The 27,232-nt window shown below is 40.0% G+C and overlaps 1 protein-coding gene across 1 annotated transcript in view; it reads right to left on the bottom strand.

Annotated features, from left to right (window-relative positions):
- LOC139727321 (histone-arginine methyltransferase CARMER-like) overlaps positions 1 to 25,552 on the bottom strand; it is a 58,054-nt gene extending 32,502 nt beyond the window's left edge. Inside the window, exon 1 of the mRNA XM_071638275.1 lies at positions 25,417 to 25,552. Within this exon, the coding sequence (XP_071494376.1) occupies positions 25,417 to 25,549 (133 nt within the window). The 5' untranslated portion in view covers positions 25,550 to 25,552. The remainder of the gene's footprint in view (positions 1 to 25,416) is intronic.
- Between the last annotated feature and the right edge of the window lie 1,680 nt (positions 25,553 to 27,232).

The raw sequence follows: 27,232 nt of genomic DNA on the forward strand, positions 1-27,232 counted from the left end.
ATATTGCATCCTACACTACGGAACTTTGTCCTGCATTTAACTATTCATGAATAGATATGCACAATCTCATGCAAACAATACTTCCAGAGTACAAATGTATTTCTGAGTCATCACGCATTAGAACAGGCTAGGTGTGTGTGGGTTTTTTGAAGTTTATATCCCCAAACCAGGACCTGATGTCTTTAAACTCACAATATAAAGTACCATGTGCATGCGAGTGTGTACATGTACATGTGTGTGTGTGTACATTGTACAGTTGGGGGGGGGGGGGGGGCTGTAGGTGTCTGTCCTACTCCTTAAAGGGGATGGCTAGTAACTGATCAGTGGGAATCAGTGAGGATGCTGGGGGATGATTGTTCCAATCCTTGTGGGACTCATTTAAGAGTACTGTATATGCGGTTATTTTCGCGAGGGTTTTATTTTCGCGAATTTCGCGAGCTTCGGGCTGATCGCGAAATTAAAAACACGTGAAAATATTACCCCGTCATACCTTGTATACAAATTGATGACAAAAATATGCATCCAACGCTGGCCAGATCAACGCGGCTGTTACACCGGCTAGTACTGTACGTACCAGGTACACTACGATGGAAGTGCAGTACGATGCTAAACATGTGCAATCTCAGTGCTACGTAACTGCAACCAGCGCAGCAGCCCCATACGCATAGCGTAATGGGGCTGCGGTCTGTAGCATTTAGGATCATGACAGGGTAGTATCGCGGACAAATATCAGGGATCTCGCCAGCGTATATCACCCTTGTCGGCCCCGACAAGCGTGCGGTTTGAAGAAGCAATTGCCGACAAGGGTAAAACTTGCCGACAAGGGTAACACCACGCGTGAACTTGCCGACAAGGGTAACTTGCTTGACGAGCTAAGTTCGGACCAATTTCTCGCCTTTTTCAGTCTTTATTATCTGGCTAGAAAAGAAGCTAGATGTTGAAAGCAGCTGCAGTTTACATACTTATACAAGCGCAAAAATTTACCCACGCAGTCACCGCACCGATCACAACAACGCGGCTCAACAGAGCGACGTACTAGCTGATACCAGGGAGGTCTCACCTCCCTGCTGATACACAACACATCACACACTTGCTCACTCACATGCGCTCTGATTTGGGATCCACACACACATGCACAAGCACCCAGCCGGCCACTTATCCAGCCGCCTGCGTGTACAACGCTACAGTGTATTGTGAGAGGGAGAGAGAGGACGGGAAGAGAGGGTCGGAGGCCCAGCGAGGCTGAGGAAGGCTGACACGTGCTCGCTTGTTGTCACGCTTGTTGTCGGGTTACGCAAAAACAAACGATATGAAATGCATGCCCCCCTCCGCCAAAGGTTGTATTTTCTTTTCTTTTTTTTGGCTGCTTTGGTTTGTTTGTTAGTTTGTCTGCCTGTCTGTCTCTCTATTCGCAAAATAAGTCAAAATTTGGGAATAGATTAGGATGAAATTTTCAGGAACAGTTGGTTGGTAAAATGGCGCAAGGAACAGATGATTAAATTTTGATAGTGAGCAGGATTTATAATACCACCGAAATTCACCGCCAGGATCCAGGATCTTTAGACTGTTTCGTATATTTGAAAGGATTCGTATCAATTCTTTAGGAAGCTGGCCATCGGCAATGACGCAAAATTAGATGCGTTCAAAGCATTGCCGCAGAGAGAAAATTAACTCCATTTTTCGTTAAAAAAAGAAAAGAAAAAAAGAACGTGCGATGGAGTAAGCAAATGCAAATTGTTATTTAGGTTTTGGTAGTTTCAGTGGGTTATTTTTTTAAATCTAAAAAGCCATGCGTTCCATTTTAGCCTTTTCAATTTCTATGGATTTGTAAACGTCATTCGTGAATATTCCATTTTCCTTCTCCGGGCCGAAATTTATAGTAATTCTGTCATGATGGTCTTTCAAGTTCAACGTATACGTAATGCTCCACGTGCTTCTGGCTTGGTTTGTTAAAAGGTGGGTTACGGGGCCTTCATGGGCAGAAAATAAATGATGATCATTCATCAATGTTCCCAGTTGGTTTACATGCTATGTACACGCTATTTACGACCACTGAAGCAAGGTGGCAGTACGCGCGACATTCTTTATCTGACACCTGGCTTTCGTGGAAATATCATGGAAATTTCCACAAGCCATGATATCAAGTTTCCCCACTGCTTGAGGTCGTGCTTTTTTTTTTATTCTTCATTACGAACATCAATTTGTTCAACTTGAAAAGTGTAGATAATTTGCTTTGAGGGAGTGTTTCTTTCTTTTTTTTTTTCATTGCAGCATCGGTAACATTTTGTTTTGTTCATCGTCCGTGCATGGCAGGGGTTCATGGGAGGAGAACGATAGGAATGACTGGGGAGAAAATAATCTGCAAAGAAGGAAGCATCTTTTGAGCGAGCTGTCTTTGTTTTTCTCTACACCAGCATCAGTTATCGCCACCAGGATTCATTTTTTTTTTCGTTACTCCGCCAGATTAATGATAAAATGATGCTAGATTCTTTATTCTGAAGGTTTGTTAATCCAAGAATGATTAAGAAAATATGTCCGTTCATTTCACGACGAAATCAGTTTTGTCATTTCGAACGTTCTGCCAGTGAAATTTCGGAATAAAACGACGGCACAAAACAGCGTGTTTTCGTACTCTAAGGGTCTGTTATTCCGACAGAAGTAGTAATGATGAAATAATAAATTGTAGATTCTTTATTGTGAAAGTTCGTTAACCGAAAATTGAATAAAGAAAAATGTCCGTAAATTTCAAAACGAAATCAGTGCGTCATTTCAAACGTTTTGCCAGTGAAATTTTGGAATAAAACGACTGCCCCAAAACAGTTGCAGTTTTCTTACTCTGAGGGTTCGTTGCTCCGACAGATTAATGATAAAATAATGCTAGATTCCCTATTCTGAAGGTTCGTTAATCCAAAAAATGATCAGAAAAAATGTCCGTTCATTTCACAACGAAATCAGTTTTGTTATTTCGAACGTTTCTGTCAGTGAAATTTCGGAATAAAACGACGGCACAAAACAGCGTGTTTTCGTACTCTATAAGGGTCTGTTATTCCGACAGAAGTAGTAATGATGAAATAATAATAGATTCTTTATTCTGAAGGTTCGTTAACCGAAAATTGAATAAAGAAAAATGTCCGTAAATTTCAAAACGAAATCAGTGCGTCATTTCGAACGTTTTGCCAGTGAAATTTGGAATAAAACTGCCCAAAAAACAGTTGCACTTTTCTTACTCTTAGGGTTCGTTACTCCGACAGATTAATGAAAAAATAATACTATATTCCTTATTCTGAAGGTTCGTTAATCCAAAAATGATTTTAAAAAATGTCCGTTCATTTCACAATGAAATCAATTTTGTTATTTCGAACGTTTCCGTCATTGAAATTTCAGAATAAAACGACGGCCCCAAAACGGTTACAGTTTTCTTTTACTCTGAAGGTTCGTTACTGAGAAAGAATAACGATATAATACTTTAGATTCTTAATTCTGAACGATCGTTAATCGGAAAACGATAAAGAAGAAATGAAAACGGTTACAGTTTTCTAACCCTCAAGGTTCGTTACTCAGAAAGAATAATGGCAAAATAATACTCTACATTCTTAATTCTGAATGATCGTTAATAGAAAAATTATAAAGGAGAAAATATTCGTTTATATCCAAACGAAATCAGTTTTGTTATTTCGAATGTTCTGCCAGTATAATTTCGGAATACAACAACGGCCCCAAAAGGGTGTTTTCTTATTCTGAAGGTTTGTTATTCTGAAACAATAACGATGATAGATGATAGATTCCTTTCTGAAGGTTCGTTGATCGGAAAATAATAAAGAAAAAATGCTTGTTAATCTTCGAACGAAATCAGTTTTATTTTGAACATTCATCTGTAGTACCGACCTTTGGTGTTGTTGTTGTTTTCGATTACAAACCTTCGAAGTACTCAGTAATGAATCGTTTCATTTTATGATTAAACAAACCTTCGGAATAATGACCATCATTACATTTTTGTATGATATCTCTTTGATGTCACGGCCAAACTACCGCAGTATACCCAGAAATGAAAGTGCAACGATGTCCCGAAAGTTCTCGATCGCTTCTCGCGCATCTGCATGCAATAGGCCTACCACGTGGTCGAGCAGACGGCGAGAAAGCAACACGGCGCGCGTTGTTGCGATGCAGAGGCGGCTAATTATTATAACAGTGAAACAGGAAAGGCCTAAAAGAAATCGGAACCTCCACCATCGGCACCTACTTCTCTTTCATTTATTATTTAGGAACTGCCGCTAACAAAAGGTATGGAGTTTCTGCATTGTTTCTGTGAGAATATGCTCCTCACAACGTTCATTACATCTCCGTGAAAATGTCGCATTTAGTGGCATTTTAGCGGCGATTTATCTGTGTTGTATTGAGCATTAGCGAAGGCTTCCGCGCTTCGCGCGGGAGGGGGATCCCCCCTCCCGTACCCACCCCCAGAACAGCGCGCATAAATGCCGACAAGCGTGAAGAAATTCCTGGCGAGAACCCTGAATATCAACTTGAAATCGAAAAATTTCTTCAATTTGAAGACTTACCAGTAAAGTTAAAGTATTGACAACAGGGTTCGTGCAACGTTTGGTTCTGCCAATAGTCCCTTTCTGTTCGAATTGATGACTTAGTGTGGCTCGGTCGAGAGGAACCTGGGAGAGCTTGAGAGCCACACTGAATTGACGGCCAGCGCATGTGCACAAATCACATGCGCACAAATTTACAGATGTCTGTGTGAGCATGCGCTGGCCGTCAACTCAGTGTAGCTCTCCCAGGTTCCTCTGGACCGAGTCACATTAAATCATCAATTCGAACAAAAAGGGACTATTGGCAGGACCAAACGTTGCACGAACCCTGTCGTCAACACTTCACCTTTACTGATAAGTCTTCAAATTGAAGAAATTGTTCGATTTCAAGTTGATATTTGTCCGCGATACTACCCTGTCATGATCCTGAATGCTACAGACCGCAGCCCCATTACGCTATGCATATGGGGCTGCTGGTCGCAGTTACTAGTACGTGCTACGTTTGCCTACGCGAACGAACACCGGCTCGACGTGGTTGGGGTGAGGCCAAGGGATGCATGTAAATTTTTCACGAGCACATCTCTGAAACTTTGTCGTTTACATCTATTTTTATTGCAACATTTGGTAGGTACCGGTACTTGTGAATGCCATGTGTGAGTGTCTCACTGCAAGTTCCCGTAATTGTCATGTTTGGGAAGTCACAATGCAAATGGAAAAACGTTACGAGTATGTTGGCAAGTATTTGAACGTGTTTCTCGGGCTTGGCAGTAGACCCTACTACTACTACAAGTATCAATCGCGAATTTAACAACAGGGCAATTCCGTAAAATAGTAAACCTCAACATCGAAATTTCAAAATCGTCAAATCACTGCAAGTAAGATACCATATCAATCGTCATAGACTATATTTTCATGGACTATTGTCGATTTCAATTTGTTATGTGTATTTTAAGAATTATGGGTATTGAAGTCAGAGGCTAATTTTCCTCTCATTTTTAGTAAAAAAATAACCAAAATATACTTTTGATTTATCTCTTGAAGAATTCAAAACTATACACCTCTTATATCTTGCCAATAAGGTTGAAAGGTACACTTTTAAATTATTAATCAAAGAAAACCCCCAGTCTTTTTGTTTTTTAGTAACAGTTTTCCCAGGTTCGACCACTTTGCTGATGTACGTCCGACACCGTGAACATACATTTTTTAGTATTCACATTAATCTGAAGCGAGATAAAACATATCACTTAGGATGCAAAGTAAGTTTGTCATAGGCAATGTAACCAACATCAAAGGTCACTTGTATGCTTTGTCAAAACTGAGATATCATGGTGTTGGACGTACACTTTGAATGTACGTCCAACACTGTGTACGTCCGACACCATATTGTCACTCCAATAACTCCTAGAATTTCAGTTTTATCAGACATGGCACAGCTAAGTTTACACCTTTCTTCATTATAGAGTATTCTGCAAATGAATTCATTATAAAATCAAAGCAAATAACTGCACTATACATATTTCATAAGGGATTTTTGAACACTCAAGTCTTAAAAGAGATTGGGAGCATGCAGTTCAATAGAGTTACAGCATGCCTGGCAACAAGGGTCTGTGTCGCTAAAAATAGATCAAGCTGAACTAGATACTTTGATTTTTTAAATTGTAGTACCCCAATTAAGGGTACCAGTATTCAACAGAAAGCAGAATTCAGCACCTGATTTGCAGAAAAGCTTGAATTGCTGAAGATTTTTTTTTTCTGTATAAACAATCTTTAAAATATTTTACACAAAAATCTTTACTGCATGGCTAGCCCCTTGAATCAGGGAGGTGAGAAAAAATTTTAGTCTCACTTCCCTGCTTGAATCCAGCATTTTGTATTTGAAAGTTATTGATTGTATTGATCTGTTCTTTAAAGGACAAGTTCACCTCTTTGCATGGGCATTAGTGTAAGTATGAGGAAAATTGGACAATCCATTCAAAATGTATGGATTTTTGAAGTTTCTATGCAGTCACTACTGGATGAGAAGACTACTTTGGTTATGATGTCACATGCATGGAAGGATATAAAGAAAATACAAAGAGAATTCACAAAATTTAATTTTTTCTTATCAGTACACATTCTCCCAACCTGTCACTGATGAATGTTAAGGGGATGGTATAGTTTTGGTTGACATTGGCGATTCAGATTTCAACTTTTTGTGAGATAATTAGAAACCACTTACAGTGTGTGAAATATTAAAGAGCATATAATTGTACAAGAAATTCAAAGTTTTTTGATGAAAATTGTTTTTTTTAAAAATGGCTTAAGATATCAAACAAGAGACCCGCGGGTCTAGCGCTCACCTGAGTATCGCAAGTTCACCTTTCACGCAGTCACTAATCTAAATTATTCACAGCTCTACCAAAATTTGACCAGGCATTCTGAAGTAGAAGATGAAAATGTACAATAAGGGCCCAAATTTTTAAAGATTCCTTAATTTGGGGAATTGGGGGCCCCCTGGGGCCCTCTGGGTGGGGCATGGTGCCCATTTTGATAAATTGAGATCCTGACCCCCTAAGGATGCTACCTGCCAAGTTTGACGAAAATCTATCATGAGGTTTTCAGGAAGAAGATGACAATGTACGATTCAGGCCCCCATTTGGACCTTCCTAACCACCCCCCCCCCCCCACCCCTGCCCCCAAGAGGGGCACCCCTGGATCTCCTATGAACAAACTCGAAACTACAGTCATTAATGTACTCACTCATAGTATTATCTTAGCTGTATAACTTCTGATTCTAGAGAAAATTTTTAACGATTCCTTCATTTGGGGGGTTTGGGCCCCCCTGGGGGCCCCCTGGGTGGGACATGGTGCCCATTTTAACAAATTGAGATCCTAACCCCTTAGGGATGCTACCTGCCAAGTTTGGTGAAAATGGGTCATGGGGTTCTAAAAAAAGAAGATAAAAATGTACAATTTAGGCCCCATTTTACCCCTCCTCACCTCCCTCCCCTGGGTCCCAAGGGGGGCACCCCTGATTCTGCCATGAACAAACTTGAAACTGCAGTCATCAATGTACTAACTCATAGTATTAACTTAGCTCCATCACTTCTGGTTCTAGAGAAGAAGATTTGTAAAGATTCCTTAATTTGGGGGGATTTGGGCCCCCTGGGGGCCCCCTGGGGGCCCCCTGGGTGGGGCATGGTGCCCATTTTAACAAATTGAGTTCCTAACCCCCTAGGGATGCTACCTGCCAAGTTTGGTGAAAATGGGTCATGGGGTTCTCAAGAAGAAGATGAAAATGTACAATTTAGGCCCCATTAGAACCCCTCCCCACCCCCCTCCCCTGGGTCCCAAGGGGGGCATCCCTGATTCTGCCATGAACAAACTTGAAACTGCAGTCATCAATGTACTAACTCATAGTATTAACTTAGCTCTATCACTTCTGGTTCTAGAGAAGAAGATTTTTAAAGATTCCTTAATTTTGGGGGGTTTGGGCCCCCCTGGGGGCCCCCTGGGTGGGTCATGGTGCCCATTTTAACAAATTGAGTTCCTAACCCCCTAGGGATGCTACCTGCCAAGTTTGATGAAAATCGGTCTTGGGGTTTTCAAGAAGAAGATGAAAATGTAAAAAGTTTACGCACGACGGACGACGGACGACGGACGACGGACGACGCACGACGCACGACGGACGCCGGACGAAGGGCGATCGCAATAGCTCACTTGAGCCTTTGGCTCAGGTGAGCTAAAAACCAAGAAAAGCAAATTGGTCCTAATAAAAGGTGGGTCCCACCTTTTACTATTGAAAATACATTTTTGTTTTTGGATATCTCTGCCATTTCAAAGCAAATTTCCATCAAATAAACTTAAATTCTTCGTAGAATTGAATGCTTTTCAATATTTCGTAAAAGGTTTCTCGTTATCTCACAAAAAAGTTGGAAACCTGAACCTCATCTCAACGAAAACTAAGTGTATACCATCCCTTCAAGTGTGATATTATTCCGTCTTCCTTCTCAGAGAGACAAGTCAAGCGTTCTCTTTTATTATGCGAAAAAGGTGAAAACACGTTCAATTTTCTTCATATTTTCTTGTTTAACACATCATAAGCTGTAGTAGTCTTCCCATCCAGCGATAGCAGCACTGAAACTTCAAAAATTCCTAACTTTTAAATAGATTGTCTGATTTTCCTCAAACTTTCACTGATGTGGAGAGGTCTATTGATATTGCCACGTTTTCTCAATTCCAATGAAGGTGAACTTGCCTTTTGATAGTGTCAAAAACTGGTGCCCTAGAAACACAGACTGACAAAGTACGTTAGTAAGTTGTATTATTAAACTTTCTTCTCTTGAAATTCAGCACATACGTGAATGTTGCTGCTTAGGAAAGAAAAGGGCATGATCCACTAAGTATATCATAATATTTTTGTTTTCAGAATTGGTGGAAAGAAAAACATGTGTGCAATGTGTTAAAGATTAAAACTTTTTTTTAAATATCTTATTACTGTAGAATCTGGGTACATGTGCATGCAATATGCCATATGGGGTATTAAAAACAGCCTTGTTCAAATCATTCTTCATAATATTCTGTGTATTATAAAGTCACATGTAACCTTAAGTAGTATATTAGGTGTAATGTAATTGCATACTCTGGAAATTCTTTCAGCTTTACTATTAAACTCATCTCAAATTTGAACAAATATTGAAGCGTTATTCATTATTACTGTTGGTCAAAAATATAACATTTGAATTCTTATGCATACATAATGATGCTCCTATCTACACACACTTACAAGTTGTAAGTGCTATGGTTGCAATTCAAATATACTGAGTTTTATCAATCACTGGAATATAGGGAGGTGTTTGCTAATCTCTCCTATGGAGGCAGCTACAATTTGTATAAATGGCAACATTACATGTACATTGATCACGCAGTGTCTCTCAAAATGCATTGGAGAGTATACATGTACTTACATTGCAACTTGTTGAATTTGCATTTTATAGCATCCAGTATATAATATAAAACATTTTCTGAAGCATGGATAAGTAGAATTTATCTGTTCATGGAGTTTATGATTTAGGGTCTTTACAAGGGCTGTACAATATGTATAGTACATTATGTACATAGTAGGCCTATTAAGTTCAGTTACATTGATCCCAAATAACTTAGTTTTATTGTTGTATTTTGGCATTTAAAACACTAAGGCCACAAGTTTTATTTTGAATGTTGAGCTGTGATTTTTTTTCAAAGATTTTGAAGTTGGATTGATATCAAATTAGACTGTTCTCTTGTTCTATTATGTTCTGACCATTGTTAATCTTTGATAATGCAAAAGATATTTTCAAAATTGTGGATTTTTCAAACTTGTTTGGGGGTAATTTACATCAATGTCCATTTGGAAAAAGAAGTAAGAATCAAAAAATAAAAGAGTTCATCATTGCTTTTGAATGAATTCAATTTGCTATGAGTACAAATGCTTTTGATACAAGGAAAATTTCACCATTTTTTCTTCAAAATAAGAATTTACATTTTGGTGTTGGACGTACGTTTCTGATTTTCTCAATTTTGTGCACTGGTTGAAATGAAGATAGTATATTCCAGTGAATGTTCAATATATATGTCTGCATGGAGTATTATCTTATGTGTCTGAAATATGAGTAAGTACTTGAATATTCTTTGTACTTCCGAAAATATGGAGTGCTGAAGCGGTGTCGGATGTACTCTCTGAAAATTTCACACGAGTACGTCCAACACCGTAAAATGTACGTCCAACACCGACATACTTTGATGATTTACACAACTTTCGGAACAGATTTATATATAATGCTGGTATATGTTATAAAGCGTAATCCTTCATGCAATCAAAACTAGTATCAGCTTTACTGTAAGCCCTCACACATCACAGACTTTTGAACATGATTCTTCAATGTTGAAAAAGTCATTTCGTGCGCGTACGTCCGACACCATGGTATTTTTAACACATAACTCCATAATGAAACGAGGTACCACCATAATAATAAGTGAGTTTATAGTACTACCACCTTTACACAACTTGCACACTTACAAACTGTAGAAACATAGATGCCCCCTTTGACAATAAAAATCCAGGCCTTCAAAGTGTCCGAAATGTACGTCCGACTTTACGGAACTGCCCAACACGCGAAAATGCCACCGATACCGTGATTCGCGAAAATATCTGTACGCGAAAATATTGGCGTATACAGTATACTATATATCTATTGTTGTGTGAAAATCATTTGCTTCAGAACGGTCTCATATTCAAGTAATGTGCAGTTTAATGCCCCGTCACTGTACGGGCATGCTAACCTGGAAACATTAAACTGCACATTACTTGAATATGAGACCATTCGGAAGCAAATAATTTTCACACAACAAATATAATGTACTCTTAAATGAATCCCACAAGGATTGGAACAATCATCCCCCAGCATTCCCACTGATTCCAACTGATCAGTTACGAGCCATCCCCTTTAAACCTGGTCTACAAGAGTGTTCTTTAATACAGGAACCACTGTCAAGTGTAAGCCACTCTTGACAGACTCTCCTCCAAGTTGGCAATGTCAGAGTATCATATTTACATGCATTTTAGAAAGAAAGAACTACCAGCAGCCCTCCTTGGCAAAGCTTCTCATTTCCCTGAACCAAATGGGGAGTTTCCCCCTTCAATTTGAAAGGGTATGGCGTAATTGGCCTCAAATTGGAATGTGATGAGCTCAACCTGACTTCTTCTCAATGTACTACCCAGTTTGTGCTTGAGAGTCTGCTACGATGCCCATTCCTTTTCCACTTCTTAAGTATTCTAAACAAGTGTAGGAAGCAATAAAACAAGAAACCTTCCTTTGCAAGTCCCCTCAGTCTTTATCAAATCAAATTCCTTCAGCAGGTAGCGACTGATATACATTGTAAGTATCTCACTGATGTCCATGGTTAAGTTCGATGATTGAAGTGACAAGATTCTTTGACATTATTTCTTACTAACTTTGAATGCAACACTATACTTGAATACTGCATTTCTGAAGTTACATTATTTGGGGGATACACTGACTCCACCCACTGTCGAGGTCTGAAGAATGAATCCATAAAAGACAGGTAGGTAATGTCTCCCACGCATCTTTGCGTCCTTGATGACACCTCACTCACTCTGGGAAATGTTACGCTGTGGCTGCAAACTGAACTGAATGAATTGAACCTTGTGATGTGTAATTAACAAGCTGTTATTTTGGGAAAATGACAGGCCTAACTCTGTTCTGGACCACATCCAAATACTTTTTTTACAAACCAACGATAAAGGTTACAGTACTGCATGGCACCATTTAAACATCTTGGACATGTGGCAATTTTCAGCAGATAATATACATTCACTGTAGCAGAGAATATTACACGGATTGGAAATTGCTGTATTCCAGTGATGAGAAACTTGAAACTGTACACCAACATTTTCTAGAATATTTCCTCTCCCCACAAGACACTAAGTAGAACACACTATTTTGTAAAAAGAGACTGATGGTTAATTAGTCTGTCATCAAGGAAAGTGTCTTTTTTTCCCTCATATTATTGACAGAGCTATGGGACGGGGGGGCAAGGGAGACAGAGGCAGCAACATTTTGATGTTGTCACAAATGTACACACTAGTAGTTATGTACATATGTATGATGTACTGTATGCATGGCTGTTTTAATGTGTATGTACACAGGTTGACCAGATTCATGGAGAACATTCTACATGGTATAGATATAGTACATACAGGCTGACCAGATCAGTGGAGAATTTTCTAGGTGGTATATAATGTGGCTATGCAGTACATGCATGTAGCAGGAAATACATTATAGCTCACTCAATCTAGAATGCTTTCACCCTTTCCAGAAAGTTCTGGGAAGTGCTAACATATTTGGCTGAGTGAGGCACTGTCCCTGTAGCCCAATGTGATTGGTAGTTATTCTTGGCAGTGATGTTTTGTACATAGTTAGGCAGTGAGTCATCCAGGTTTCCTGGAACTTAGACTGGCTAGTAGGTTGGAGAGAGTTATAGAATGTGCTAGAAGGGGTGAATAGATAGTATATAAGCTAGAGAAATTCTGCAGTAGGCAGAGTACCCAACACCTCTGCTCTGAGAGTTACGTCACTTCTGGCTCTGAAGCGACTTGTTATAGTCAGTCCTGTGTTACCTGCTGACCTGTTATGTTTGTGGAGATACTTGGCCTGGGAGACATTTTGCCTGCAGAGAATTAATGTGCCTTCATTGGACTCCATATTTTAATGTCAACGGACATTGCTACGGCAAAGCTGTGACGGGCTGGATTCCTAGCTGGACAATATAAAGTGAATCATCATTCAACGCATCGACTGGACGTGGTCGTTGGATTCTGCACATTTCGCTGGGAACATTATACGGTGGATCTATTGTGGACATATACCCTGGATTTATAACGCGGACTATTGTAACCTGTGCCTCTGGATTTACGTCGAAGGAATCATTCATCGGTGCATCACGGATCATTCATTTGTGCATCAAGCATCGTATTTGGACACTACCAGGAAACTGTAGGGATTTCGTGATTTAGTGAGTAAGTGATTCCATTACTGACTTATATTTGTTTCTAGTGATCATTATTGTACTGATGTGAAAACCGATTACGAGTCTGTACCCGCAATATCACTGTTAATAAACCGCCTGAACATCAGTTGATTGTTTCTTTTGTGCGATCATTCTCGGAGTGATTTTGGTCGTAACAAAATTGGGGGCTTGTCCGGGAAGTGAATTTAAGCCAAAACTTAGAATTTGGAACGTTCCGGAATCCAGAATATTGGTACAGACAAAATACCAGCTGAGTTGATTGTTCAATTGTATATTGTGTGTAATACATTGTGACAATGTCAATCAGTACAATGGATGTTCAGGCATTTGTTCAGAGGACAGATTTGTCCATCAAAGATTTGCAAAGGTTACGCAAATGTGATTTGACTGCTATTGCACAGCATTTGAATGTAGATGTTCCACAAGGTGCAAGAAAGGCAGAGATTCTTGACTTAGTAGCTGGCCACATGGAGCTCAAAGAAGAAATTGACACTCCAGATCGAGCTCAAATTTCAGATCAAACACGGCTTGAGCTTGCTAAATTGCAAATGAAGGAGAAAGAAATGGAACTGGAAAAAGAGAAGATGAGATTAGAAAGAGAGAGGGAGAAAGAACAAATGGAAATGAGAAAATTTGAAATGGAGCAACAAATGAAGTTGCGTGAGATAGAATTGACTCATGCACAGACTGTTGGAAATCGTGAAAGGGCTCCCTCTGATTTTGATTTGGCCAGAAACATTCGATTGGTGCCGAAGTTTGAGGAAACCAGAGTTGATGCATACTTTGTGTCATTTGAGAAGGTGGCTAACAGTTTGAACTGGCCACAGGAATTTTGGCCCTTGCTCCTTCAAAGTGTGTTTGTCGGCAAAGCAGCCGATGTGTACTCATCTCTCTCTGAAGAGCAATCACGTGACTATGCTACAGTCAAGAAAGCAGTGTTGAATGCTTATGAGTTGGTGCCAGAGGCGTACAGACACAAGTTCAGAAATTCGTACCGCAGACCAGGCCAGACACATGTTGAGTTTGCTCGTGAAAAAGAAATGATGTTTGATAGGTGGTACAGATCCCTGAAAGTGGATCAGGACTTTGATAACCTACGTGAGGTTGTTCTCTTGGAAGAATTCAAAAAGAGTGTTGCTTTCAGTGTGAGGTCACATTTGGATGATCACAAAGTGACACGTTTGCATAAAGCAGCCTTGATGGCTGATGAGTATGAGCTGACCCACAGAAATGACAACAGACCACCTTTCAGGAATTTCTCTGGAAATAAGAGAGACAAAATTCAGTCGAGCAATCCAAAGAATGCTGGTCCTGAAAAAGGCACGAGTTCTGAAACTTCATCGGCACCAAAGCCTCAATCTGACAAAGGGTCCAGTACAAGTGCAAATGTCATCAAATGTTTTCACTGTAACAAGACAGGGCATGTAAAGTCACAATGTTGGAAGTTGCAAAACAAAACAAAGAAGGACTTGGGATTTGTCATGTCAAAAAGTGTCCTACCTGAAAACAGTGTCCCGTTCAGTGAAACACAGGCCATTGAAAGTCAATCTCCCAAATTCAAAGATAGGCTGAAGCAGGTGGATGAGAGCTATCGTAGCTTTTTGTTTGATGGTGAGGTGACCCCATGTACTTCTGGTGAGGCAGGTAAGCCAGTGGTCATCCTGCGGGATACGGGGGCCTCTCAGTCATTGATGGTGGATGGTGGTATGACTTTTCCACCAGATAGTGCAGTGAATGCAAAAGTCTTGATTCAGACTGTTGATGGCAGTTATATGTCAGTGCCACTGTATAGAGTGGATTTGAAGTGTGACCTAGTTTCTGGTCCTGTTACTGTTGGAGTTGTTCCTGAGTTGCCCATGGCAGGCATTGACTTCTTGTTGGGGAATGACTTGGCTGGGGACAAGGTGGTTGCGTCTCCAGTTGTTTCGGAGAAACCAGTGGTGGTTGCTGAAACTGAGCAGTTGCAGGAGGAATTTCCTGGGATTTTCCCAGATTGTGTTGTGACTAGGTCTCAGGCTCGTAGAGCTGTTCAAGATGATGCGGATTCTGTTGATGTGGAGGAGAATTCCGGTGTTTGGCTGGCAGAAACCTTTTTCAAGGATTTGAATGATGGGGTTGCTGTATTAGGCTCCGAGGCTAACAGTGATGGGCTGTTTAGCAAGTCTTCCTTGGTTGAAGCACAGCAGGCAGACTCTGAGTTGAAAGGCTTGTCTCAGACGGCATGTTCTGAGGCTGAGGCTGAAAAGGTCCCTGAGTGCTATTATGTCAAAGATGGCATTTTGATGAGGAAGTGGAGACCTCCCCATAGGCCAGCTGATGAGGATTGGACGGTGGTCCGTCAAGTTGTTGTCCCTCCTAGTTACCGCGGTGAGATCTTGAGGATTGCTCACGAGTTACCTGTTGGCGGCCATTTAGGCGTCAGAAAGACAAAGGATCGGATCATGAGGCATTTTTATTGGCCAGGGTTGAATGTGGATGTGGCTGAGTTTTGCAAGACTTGTCACACATGTCAGGTGGCTGGTAAACCACAGCATTCAGTGAAGCCGGCGCCATTGATTCCGATACCTGCGTTTGAAGAACCATTCAGTCGGGTTCTAGTGGACTGTGTTGGACCTTTGCCTAGGACTAGGTCAGGTCATAAGTACCTCTTGACAATCATGGATATGTCTACACGGTTTCCAGAGGCTGTCCCATTGAGAAATATCACTGCTAAGACTGTGGTAGATGCTCTAGTGCAGTTTTTCACTAGGTATGGGTTGCCCAAGGAAGTGCAGTCTGACCAAGGGTCAAATTTCATGTCAGGCATATTTCAAGAGGTGATGTATCGTTTGGGTGTGAAGCAGCTGAAGTCGTCAGCTTATCATCCCCAATCCCAAGGTGCGTTGGAGCGCTACCACCAGACCCTAAAGACAATGATTAGGGCATTTTGTGAGGAGTATCCCGAGGATTGGGATAAGGGCATCCCTTTCCTGCTGTTTGCAACCAGGGACTCCCCAAACGAGTCGACGGGTTTCAGCCCATTTGAGTTGGTGTACGGTCATGAAGTTAGGGGCCCACTGAAGCTCATCAAAGAGAAATTCATGACTGAGGATGATGAGGTCCACCTACTTGACTACGTGTCAAAGTTTCGTGAAAGGCTTTCAAAGGCTTGTGAGGTAGCTAGGGAACACTTAAAAGTGTCACAAGACTCTATGAAGAGAAAGGCAGACAAAAATGCCAAAGCCCGAATTTTCAACCCAGGTGACAAAGTTCTTGTACTGCTGCCCATACAAGGTGAACCACTGAAAGCCAAGTTCAGTGGCCCATACAGTGTCAAAAAGAAACTCAATGATGTGAACTATGTGATCAGTACGCCAGATAGACGAAAAGATCAGAGGGTGTGTCACATAAACATGCTGAAAGAGTACTACGAGAGAAAGGCTAGTCAGCCGGTAGGCGTAGCTCAGGTGGTAGTAGAAGAAGTAGATGAAGAGGGAGAAGCTCAAGATGAGAATGGAAGTGAGCCCTCTAGTGCCAGGTTGTCTAACTCAGAGATGTTAGGGAAAGTAGATGAGGCACTGAACTACCTACCTGAAAATCAGAGGAAAGATGTGACTAGTCTGTTACACGAGTACGAAGAATTGTGTAAGGACAAGCCAGGCTGCACCCCTCTGGCTGTACATGATGTCGATGTAGGAGATGCTGACCCTATCAAGCAAAACCCTTACAGACTAAACCCGAGCAAACTGCAAAAAGTAAGGGAAGAGGTTCAATACATGCTAGACAATGACATAATAGAACCGAGTAAAAGCAGTTGGAGCTCTCCAATCGTCATGGTGCCCAAACCAGATGGGTCTCAAAGATTCTGTATAGATTACAGAAAGGTGAATGCCGTGACGAAAACAGACTCTTTCCCCATTCCCAGACTAGAAGACTGCATTGACAGGGTCGGAAATTCTGCATATGTCAGTAAAATAGACCTTCTAAAGGGATACTGGCAAGTGCCCTTGACTGACAAAGCCAGAGAGATTTCTGCCTTTGCTACACCAGATGGCTTGTTCCAATGCAAAGTAATGCCATTCGGCATGAAAAATGCTCCGGCCACCTTCCAACGGCTGACAAACCAAATCATTGCTGGACTTGACAATTGTGTAGTATACATTGATGACATCCTAGTGTACAGTGACACGTGGGAGGAACACATTACACACTTGCGGCAACTTTTCGATCGACTCAAGGAGGCCGGATTGGTGATTAATCTGGCAAAGAGTGAATTTGCAAAGGCCAAAGTGGTGTATCTCGGGCATGTAGTCGGTCAGGGACAAGTATTGCCAAGAGAAGCAAAGGTAGAGGCTATACTAGGCTTTCCCATCCCCCAATCCAAGAAGGAGTTGCTCAGATTTCTGGGCATGGCTGGTTTCTACAGGAAATTTGTACCGAATTTCAGCACTGTAGTCACCCCCCTAACAAACCTGCTGAAGGGCAGGGCAAAGTACACCTGGACTGATGAGTGTCAAAGAGCCTTCGAGAAACTAAAGGCAGTCCTTGCTAATGAGCCTGTTTTGGCAGCTCCTGACTTCGCAAAGCCATTCAAGGTGGCAATAGATGCTAGCGATGTAGGAGTGGGAGCGGTTTTGCTCCAAGAAGATGAAGAAGGCACTGAACGACCAGTTAGCTACTTCTCCAAAAAATTGAACGCATACCAGAAGAAGTACTCCACAATTGAGAAGGAGGCTCTCAGTCTCATCCTTGCCCTCCAGCAATACGAAGTGTACTTGACAAATAGCAAAGGGGAGATCACGGTCTATACTGACCACAACCCCTTGGTCTTTTTAGACCGGTTCAAAATGAAGAACAACAGGTTGTTCAGATGGAGCATGATGACGCAGCCATATGCACTCAAAATCAAACATGTGGCAGGCAAAAACAATGTAATTGCAGACGCTCTGTCAAGAGTGTAACATGAAGAGAGTATCAAAGGTGAAAAGTTTTCACCGCATATCATTTCCAGTGTATGTGTTTAGCATATTCATTAATGTGTGCAAAACAGTTTGATATGATTGTATAAGCTCTGAGAATCCAAGCAATATCATTGTAAATGGTATCCATGAAAAGATAACATGGAATTAATACAGCTATCCAAAAGGCATGTGATAGTATGTGATTATTGTAGCTTGATTTGGATATTACCTCACATTCATTGTAAATAATAATGAGAAATTGTGAAGGTAAAAGAAACCCTTGCTACAGCAAGGCTTTCTTTTTCCCATGGGGGATGGTGTCACAAATGTACACACTAGTAGTTATGTACATATGTATGATGTACTGTATGCATGGCTGTTTTAATGTGTATGTACACAGGTTGACCAGATTCATGGAGAACATTCTACATGGTATAGATATAGTACATACAGGCTGACCAGATCAGTGGAGAATTTTCTAGGTGGTATATAATGTGGCTATGCAGTACATGCATGTAGCAGGAAATACATTATAGCTCACTCAATCTAGAATGCTTTCACCCTTTCCAGAAAGTTCTGGGAAGTGCTAACATATTTGGCTGAGTGAGGCACTGTCCCTGTAGCCCAATGTGATTGGTAGTTATTCTTGGCAGTGATGTTTTGTACATAGTTAGGCAGTGAGTCATCCAGGTTTCCTGGAACTTAGACTGGCTAGTAGGTTGGAGAGAGTTATAGAATGTGCTAGAAGGGGTGAATAGATAGTATATAAGCTAGAGAAATTCTGCAGTAGGCAGAGTACCCAACACCTCTGCTCTGAGAGTTACGTCACTTCTGGCTCTGAAGCGACTTGTTATAGTCAGTCCTGTGTTACCTGCTGACCTGTTATGTTTGTGGAGATACTTGGCCTGGGAGACATTTTGCCTGCAGAGAATTAATGTGCCTTCATTGGACTCCATATTTTAATGTCAACGGACATTGCTACGGCAAAGCTGTGACGGGCTGGATTCCTAGCTGGACAATATAAAGTGAATCATCATTCAACGCATCGACTGGACGTGGTCGTTGGATTCTGCACATTTCGCTGGGAACATTATACGGTGGATCTATTGTGGACATATACCCTGGATTTATAACGCGGACTATTGTAACCTGTGCCTCTGGATTTACGTCGAAGGAATCATTCATCGGTGCATCACGGATCATTCATTTGTGCATCAAGCATCGTATTTGGACACTACCAGGAAACTGTAGGGATTTCGTGATTTAGTGAGTAAGTGATTCCATTACTGACTTATATTTGTTTCTAGTGATCATTATTGTACTGATGTGAAAACCGATTACGAGTCTGTACCCGCAATATCACTGTTAATAAACCGCCTGAACATCAGTTGATTGTTTCTTTTGTGCGATCATTCTCGGAGTGATTTTGGTCGTAACAATGTAAAGACTGTGATAAAAGTGTACAGCACACATAACAATACAAACAACAAAAGAGCGGAGACATTGGCAAAATTAGGGCAAAGTATGAAATGTGTTTGCATATAAACACGCATTCATGGTTTTTATGTGTTTGCATAAGGAAGATTATTAAGGAAAGAGCCAACATAATGTTTTGAGATACATGTACTGTGGAGGATTCCCCCCATGCCCCCTCTTTCTTTTTATAGCCTAACCAAAGCTGCAGTATTGTACATGAGAATGTACAAAACATTAGCCTGAAATGATGTCTGGAAAGCAACTGATTGACAATGACAGCATATAACCCAACTCTGATTGTCAGGCATCTTGCAAAATGACAATAAAATAAGAAAAAAAAAAAGAAGAAGAAAGAAATTGTCATGCCAAAATCCTACAAAGCACACATCCACTTGGCTGGTCATTATGCTGCAGTTTCTGGATTCAACATGATTGAATAAACAAGTATTCGCATTCACATTCCAAAGTTGTCGCTTCCACATATTTTCATTCCTAATTCATGAAGTCATTCTACAAGAATACTCCAAAGAAAGAAAACAAAATGCACACCACAAACATCAAGAAATGTACACACATCTCACATAAAAATACCAGTGTAAATGCTCTGAAATATGACGCCAAACAAAGGCTGACTACACTCATAAAAGTGCTTAATTTGTTATCATATGTCCTGTTCACGTTTCACTTTTGTGCGATCTCTTTCTCCCCTTATTTACTATCTAAACTCCAACACCTACATTTTACATCTCGGTGTACATTGGATGTTAAAGGAAACCAACCCTAATGATGCAAGGGATGTACATGCAACAACGCCTAAGGTGTCATGTTTTCTTTGGTACACACGGATATCTGCTTTATGCGTGTCCTCCCAAACATCCTAAACCACAATGTAATTTCTTAGAGATGACTTAATCATCAACAGCTTTGTTTCTGAAAATAAACTTTGAGATATTACATTGAATTTACAAGGGAAAACCACCTTTGAGTTCACACCCTCAACATGGCAAACAAACAGTAGATTCTTCAAAGTAGACTTTCCTAGAGGTTTCAAAGTATGATACTATTTTTACAGTGTCAAAAAAAAAAAAACACTACAGGGACAGTTCCTGTATTAAACAAATTAATGACGAGCTAGGTTTCCCATGATGGAGACTTTACAATATGTGCATATTGAGTTGCACACCCCATAAAATAACCAAACAAACAAACAAATAATAAATATATTGATAAATGAATTAATCAGTCATTTAATAAACTAATTACATAATAAAAATTGGTCATTGTAGGGCAGTTTTAGACCCTCCCAATCCCTTGTTACTACACTATAATCTTTTCATGTTCATTACAAAAGCATACCTCTGTAACTAAAATCCACAAGAGTTTGAATTCTTACACATTTTTAGAGATAAACAACGCTGGTTACAAGCTTTCATCTGGTAAACAAGCATCAAGCATAAAGCTCCTTGAAGGTTATCCAGCATGGCATCAAATTCTTCATGATAAAAAGCCATGGAAACATATTCTACAATCAGCAAATAATTTGGTCAAGTTTTCAATTATGTACAAGTTGTAGTAGTCAGGTAGTAAAACTTCATTGTAGTCCATGATGCTTGCTGATGTTGCAGGTTGTGTATCGAGTGTGAGAGACAAGAATATTATTATCTGCCAGCGGAGAAGGCTATGTTTTCTTTGGTGTATGTTTGTTTGTTTGTTTGTCCGTGTGCAAAATAACTCAAAGAGTAGTGAACAGACTTCGATAAAACTTACAGGAAAGGTTGAGAATGACACATGGCACAGATGATTAAATTTTGGTAGTAATCCAGTAATTTTTGTGTATTTTAAAAAGGATTTTCCACATTTTGGCTGGTAGGGTCAATGAACTTGGGAGTTCAAGCTGCTCATTTTTTAGGTTTGCATACGCACACTACAGTGGGTGCTCTAGTTTCTGCTCGGGTGAGGCGCGCCGCGCAGCTGGAGGTTGATGACATACCAAAAGGCTTCTACGTATACTGGGAAATCAGGCAACTTTCAGCATGCATGTATGGGTGGAACTCACTTTCAATGCATCTCTATGGAAGAACAAGATCAGTGGTGGAAAAGAGCTGCTTGGCGGAGGTGTGCGCTCTCAGAGTACTCCTCTATGTAATTTCCCTTGTGTTGTCTTTATAGTGGAATGCCATAATAATGTTAATGAATGTACACAGTGTTTGGCTGTACTGTATAAGTGCACTGTCTTCTGGTCACTATACATAAAATCATTTTGAAGTGCACTTCTTACCTAAATCCCTTCAACCCATGGTCAACTAGAATAATGGCTCCTATAATTGTTTTGTTTTCTAAAAGAACGAGTAAGATAGATTGCGAATCCTTTTTTTAGCAATTCTATTTTTTGGCTGACATAACTACCCCTCTGCAAGATCTTCACGGCCCACTGGTTGAGGAGCACAGAATAAGAACATGAATGAGAAAAAATACATTTTTTTTCTTCTATGGCATTATGTTGCAAAGACAAAAGGCCACAGACTATACGTGGTATGTACGTCATGTGTAGTTATTGTGCATACAGTGTACATTGTACATTTTTGTATGTCATTGTGCTTGTGAAGGATTACTATGAATGTCAATATCCTGGTTCTTTTTCTTCTCCTTCCGTTAAAGTACATCCCTCTTACATTGTAGTAGAGTGTAATCGTACTGGTTCTTTAAAGGTACTAGCCCACATTTGCAAACCCACGAAAATCAAAACTGCATAAAACAGGTCCAATATGACTTCAAGTACAAGTTATAACAGTAACATACCTCACCTGTTGCTCTTTGTCTATACCATTTGATAAAAGAGAGAAAATCATCGTTTTAAAATTAATTTTCAAACCGGGTCAACCCGACCCAAAATCGAATTACGAGCGCGGGCTAGCTACGCACTAATTGCGACCAGCCCCAACGTGCAGCGTTGGGGCTGTGCCGTTTTCGCATTCAGATCGAGGAGTTGTACAAAACGGGTGCCGTTTCGGCGCTATATTTCCTTAAAATTTCAACAAAAACTACTAGGAATACTTACATGGGTCGATTAAACCTAAATGATTAATTTCGGCGACTGTTTGACGCGTTTCTTAGCTTATGATGCAGAAAATGTTGTCTTATAACGCGAATATCTTCAGCTCATCGATGCTCACTGACACTCACAATCACTTGCACAGGTGCACAGCATGCATGCAGTGCAGTGCATTGAGAGCATGCGTAATGCGTACTAATGGATATAGCAGCAAGTCTCTCCACTGTTGCACTAGGGCAGGCCGCTTATTACTCCTAAAAAAATGTAGAAAATTTTGCAGTTTCTAGATAAATGGGTGAGAAAAACCAAGTCGAAAAGGTAATGTATTAATTGTCACTGTGTTTATGATAGAAATTTAGCCGTGCTTTATTTGTGAAGTCGCCGTGAATGTGGCAGTGATTTTTGCTCCCGCTGAGCTGCGAGGTAGCCGCCAGGACCGCGCCGCAAGGCGCGGTCTCCGGGGCTAGCTACTAGTACGTACATGTACAAGTAACTTACACATGTATCGCATGCAAGTAGTACGTACGTGGACCGGAGCTAGCGAGCGTTATACGCATGCATACGGTGCATTTTCATTTATTTTTATGAAAGTAATGGACTAATTGGAATGAAATTTTGCACAGGTGTTACTGCAATCATACCCAAACTCCATGCTAACTATGAGACCAATTGCTGCAGGTTTACAAATGTGGGCTAGTACCTTTAAAGGAATGGTGAAGTTTCAGTTGAGATGGGGCTTTGGGTTTACAGTGTTTTTTTATGATGATTTTTTTTTTTTTAAGATTTAATGAGAAACCTGTTATGAAATATGAAAGAACATGTAATTGTAAAAGGATTTCAAAGTTTATTTGATGAAAATTAGTCTTGAAATGGCAGAGATATCTTAAACAAAGTGATCCTAATACAAGGTGGGACCCACTTTTTATTAGGATTGCTTTGTTTTATTTTGTGTTTTGATATCTCAGCCATTTCAAAACCAATTTTTATCAAATGAAGTTTGAATTCCTCTTAGAATTGTGTGCTCTTAATCATTAAGTGGTTTCTAAGTATCTCGCTAAAAGTTAAAAGCTGAATCTTCACCTCAACCAAAACTACATTGTATACCATCCCTTTCAGACCATGAAAACTTTTGAGCAGCAGAGATTATCAGATGCAGTTAAAATCATAGAACTTATTCCATTTTCTATGAATGTGACAATATTGAAGTTATATTGTCGAAAATGTGAAAAACAAAGTTTGTTCAAAAAAAAAAACACTTCTAGAAACAATGTTAAATCCTCGGATTTGGTTCATTCATCAATACATTGATCTAAAATTCTATTCAAAATGAGTGTTTTGCTACAAAATGTTGTTATCCTGGAAGATCTATCTGTAGTTGTAACTTGAAGTATCTGCATGTGCTACAATGTAGCAGGAAAGAAATAAAACACACTATACAAGTACAGGAAGCACAAACACAACTAGAAAAGCACTCGGAGAACGCACACCTCCGCCAAACCAGCAACTCACTTCCCTGCACACATACACGCATGGCATTTCCCAATACAGAAGCTCTTTGTCTACGTCATCAGCAAAGCAGAGCACGCGCTTCAGTACGCGTATGTAAACCTCCAGTACGCGCAGCTTGAACTCCCAAGTTCGTTGAACTTACAGTTTGTACATGCCAAAACATCAAAAATCCTTGAACAATAACTGAAAATTCCAAGATCACTACCAAAATTGAATGAGGTGTTCCTTGTGTCAATATCGACTTTTTAAATATGAGTTTCATCTTAATCCGTACACAACTTTTTGAGTTATTTTGCAAACAGAAAAACCAACGCAGATGAGCACTTAACGTGACCTCCTCCTTCCTTGGCAGAGGTACATAAAATCCAAGCATAAACTCAGCTTACAAATCTACATCGTTGATAAGAAGTGTGATTATGTGATCATGGCCTCCTTCATACAACTGTACTAGTGGTAATTCTTTTTTCATAGGGATGTCAGGTACAATAAATAGAAATATTCGATAACATATTTCAAGGACTGAGTTGCATTTGACTGAGGTCATTTACAATTTTACATTTATCACACAATTTGTCACAAGACATGTGACCTAGGCCTAGATACAATGTACATTGTAATTTGTATGTAATCATAACTTAGCATTTTATACTGGAGTAGAGCTACATAAGATCAGAACACACAGAGCTATAGGGATTGCAATTGATTACACTCAGCAGAGCCTAGAGGGTCTATGCAGCTGTGTGTACAATCAACAAACGATGGACAATAAAATTGAAATCAAGACAATCAAGTTACATTGAATTAAATTTTACATTCTAAATGGTACGTACTTATGCAATCCATCTCAACATTAATGGAGACAGCACTGAAGCTTTACCTTTCTTCTTTGTTCTGACTAACTGTTAGAGTGTAGAGATTCAGTAGCATGGATTTTCTAGTTAGAATAGAAATGTCTGTACTGTAGCATTTGCCATTTGCATGCAGGATAAGTTTTACAAATGGATGAAGAAGTGAATACTTTGTCGTGATCCTGTCCTGCTCTGACTTTACATAGATCTATAGTCTAGTGCTCTAGGCTTCTATACACAGATGAGAGTGTTGTGTCGGTTTCTACATTAGCAGCCATTTGTTGAAATCTGTCATTTCACAGCTCGATTACCTAGCTAGTGCGTGCACAGCATGAAGCGTACCATGGCTATCGGCCGGCCCGAGCCCGCGGGGCTGGGTCACGACACAATAAACCCGATCTTGCTTGAATAACGCAAGGCATGCACAAAATGTCAAAACAAGCGAATTTAAACAAAGGAATTCTGCTCGAAATACACGTTCTTACCGTTGTAGAGTGAAAATACCGGCTTCGCATCTTGCGTAGTTATCTGTAATTTAAGAATATTCTGCGTTTGCTGTGAAATGTCGCCTTGGTCCGACAATGAACTTAGACGGACATTTTCGATCACTACCGCCATGATGTCGGCTCTCCCTTTGATCATATAGGGCATGCATGCCAACCTACCTAGACGTAAGACACACTACACGACCACCCATACATACATTTACACACAGATACTACACACACACACACACACACGTACGTGACGTATGTACGTGCATAACTATCACACTTGAACACATGCAGTCAGGCGACTTTAAATTTGCAAACTGCAGTGCGCCACCTGCGTTGAGACAATGATCAATACCGTACTTACCATGATAGTATCCGTCGTGATGGCACCTAGCTGACAATAAAGAATATTAATATTCATACTGTGGATTTTTTTTTTTTTTTTGGGGGGGGGGGAGTTGTTGTCGACAGCAACTCTTCTTCTTCTTCTTCTTCTTCTTCTTCTTCTTCTTCTTCTTCTTCTTCTTCTTCTTCTTCTTCTTCTTCTTCTTCTTCTTCTTCTAGGTTAGCGACCACAATCAACAAGATGATTATTCTGTCACTTTTGTAGAGAGGTTGGCAGTGCACTTTGCAGAAATTTTTGATAATTAGCTTTGATGATAATTGGTAATAAATCAATTGCAAATAAGGGACTCAATTTCAGTAAACTTGAAAAAAAGTAATTAATAAGCAGAAATAAGCAGAAATAAGTAGAAATAAATGAATACATTAATAAATGGCCTGCAGATGATCAGCTACTCTCGTCTTGAGGCCCTTGACACAAAATGTGTCGATGGACTTGGCCTCAACGACTTCCTGAGAGAGTCCATTCCACTGCTTGATGGTGCGTGGCAGGAATGAATTCAGATTGGAATGAGTTCAATTCAACTTGCGATACAAAAAGCATAATTTCACATTTTACACACGTCATCTGACGACAAATGCAACACTAGGTATCCTTTTAGATTATTTTGGTTTTAACAGAGTATACTCTTTAAAAGGACAAGGACCCACGTTGTGCTAACAGCAAAAGAAAGTAATCTATCTCTGGGGTATACTGGTTTAATACATGCCGGAATAGAATATTAGATACTCGTTATAACGTTCCGGAAGAAACAAAAACAGACAAATAATCTGCGATCATTGTGCAATGATATTGATTCAAGTAAGCTTGCTATATGAACAGAGGCACATGATCTATAAGCGCAGAACACATGGAGAAAGCATAATTAAAAAAAACCCCAAAACATTATTCATGCAATCAAATAATAATTGACAAGAAGCATATACTCTTATGCAAGCCAGATCATAAATAAGAAGTTATATTGAATTCTTTCTGTTTTGTTTCTTAAAACAACAACTTTGAAATATTGCAGATGCACATCTGTAAACCAATTTTCAGTGGATAATGTTTACACACTTTCATTCAGCTCACAGATGCACACACATACACACTTGCCAGATACACTTTATCAACACATTTCTGTGTAAATGATTTGTGGTTTTTTTCTTTTTATTTCGAGATAAAATGTCTAAAATGATTGATGGTTACAACAATGCAATATTTCAATTGATCTGACTGCAAACAAGAGATCAAATAGCATGTATGAATGGCCGTCACGTTCTTTATAAACCGATTAAAGGCCTATGCTGTGTTATCATTCTGCTGTACTATGGTGTAATACATGATAAGTATTAAAACTGGGCCCCGTTTTATCAAAAGATGTAATCGATTATAAATTTCCGGTCGACCACACAGGCTGCCATA

This window comes from Diadema antillarum, unplaced genomic scaffold (genome assembly GCF_040938485.1).
Source record: "Diadema antillarum isolate AM-2024a unplaced genomic scaffold, OU_Dant_1.0 seq00000126_RagTag, whole genome shotgun sequence".
In the NCBI taxonomy this organism is placed as follows: Eukaryota; Metazoa; Echinodermata; class Echinoidea; order Diadematoida; family Diadematidae; genus Diadema; species Diadema antillarum.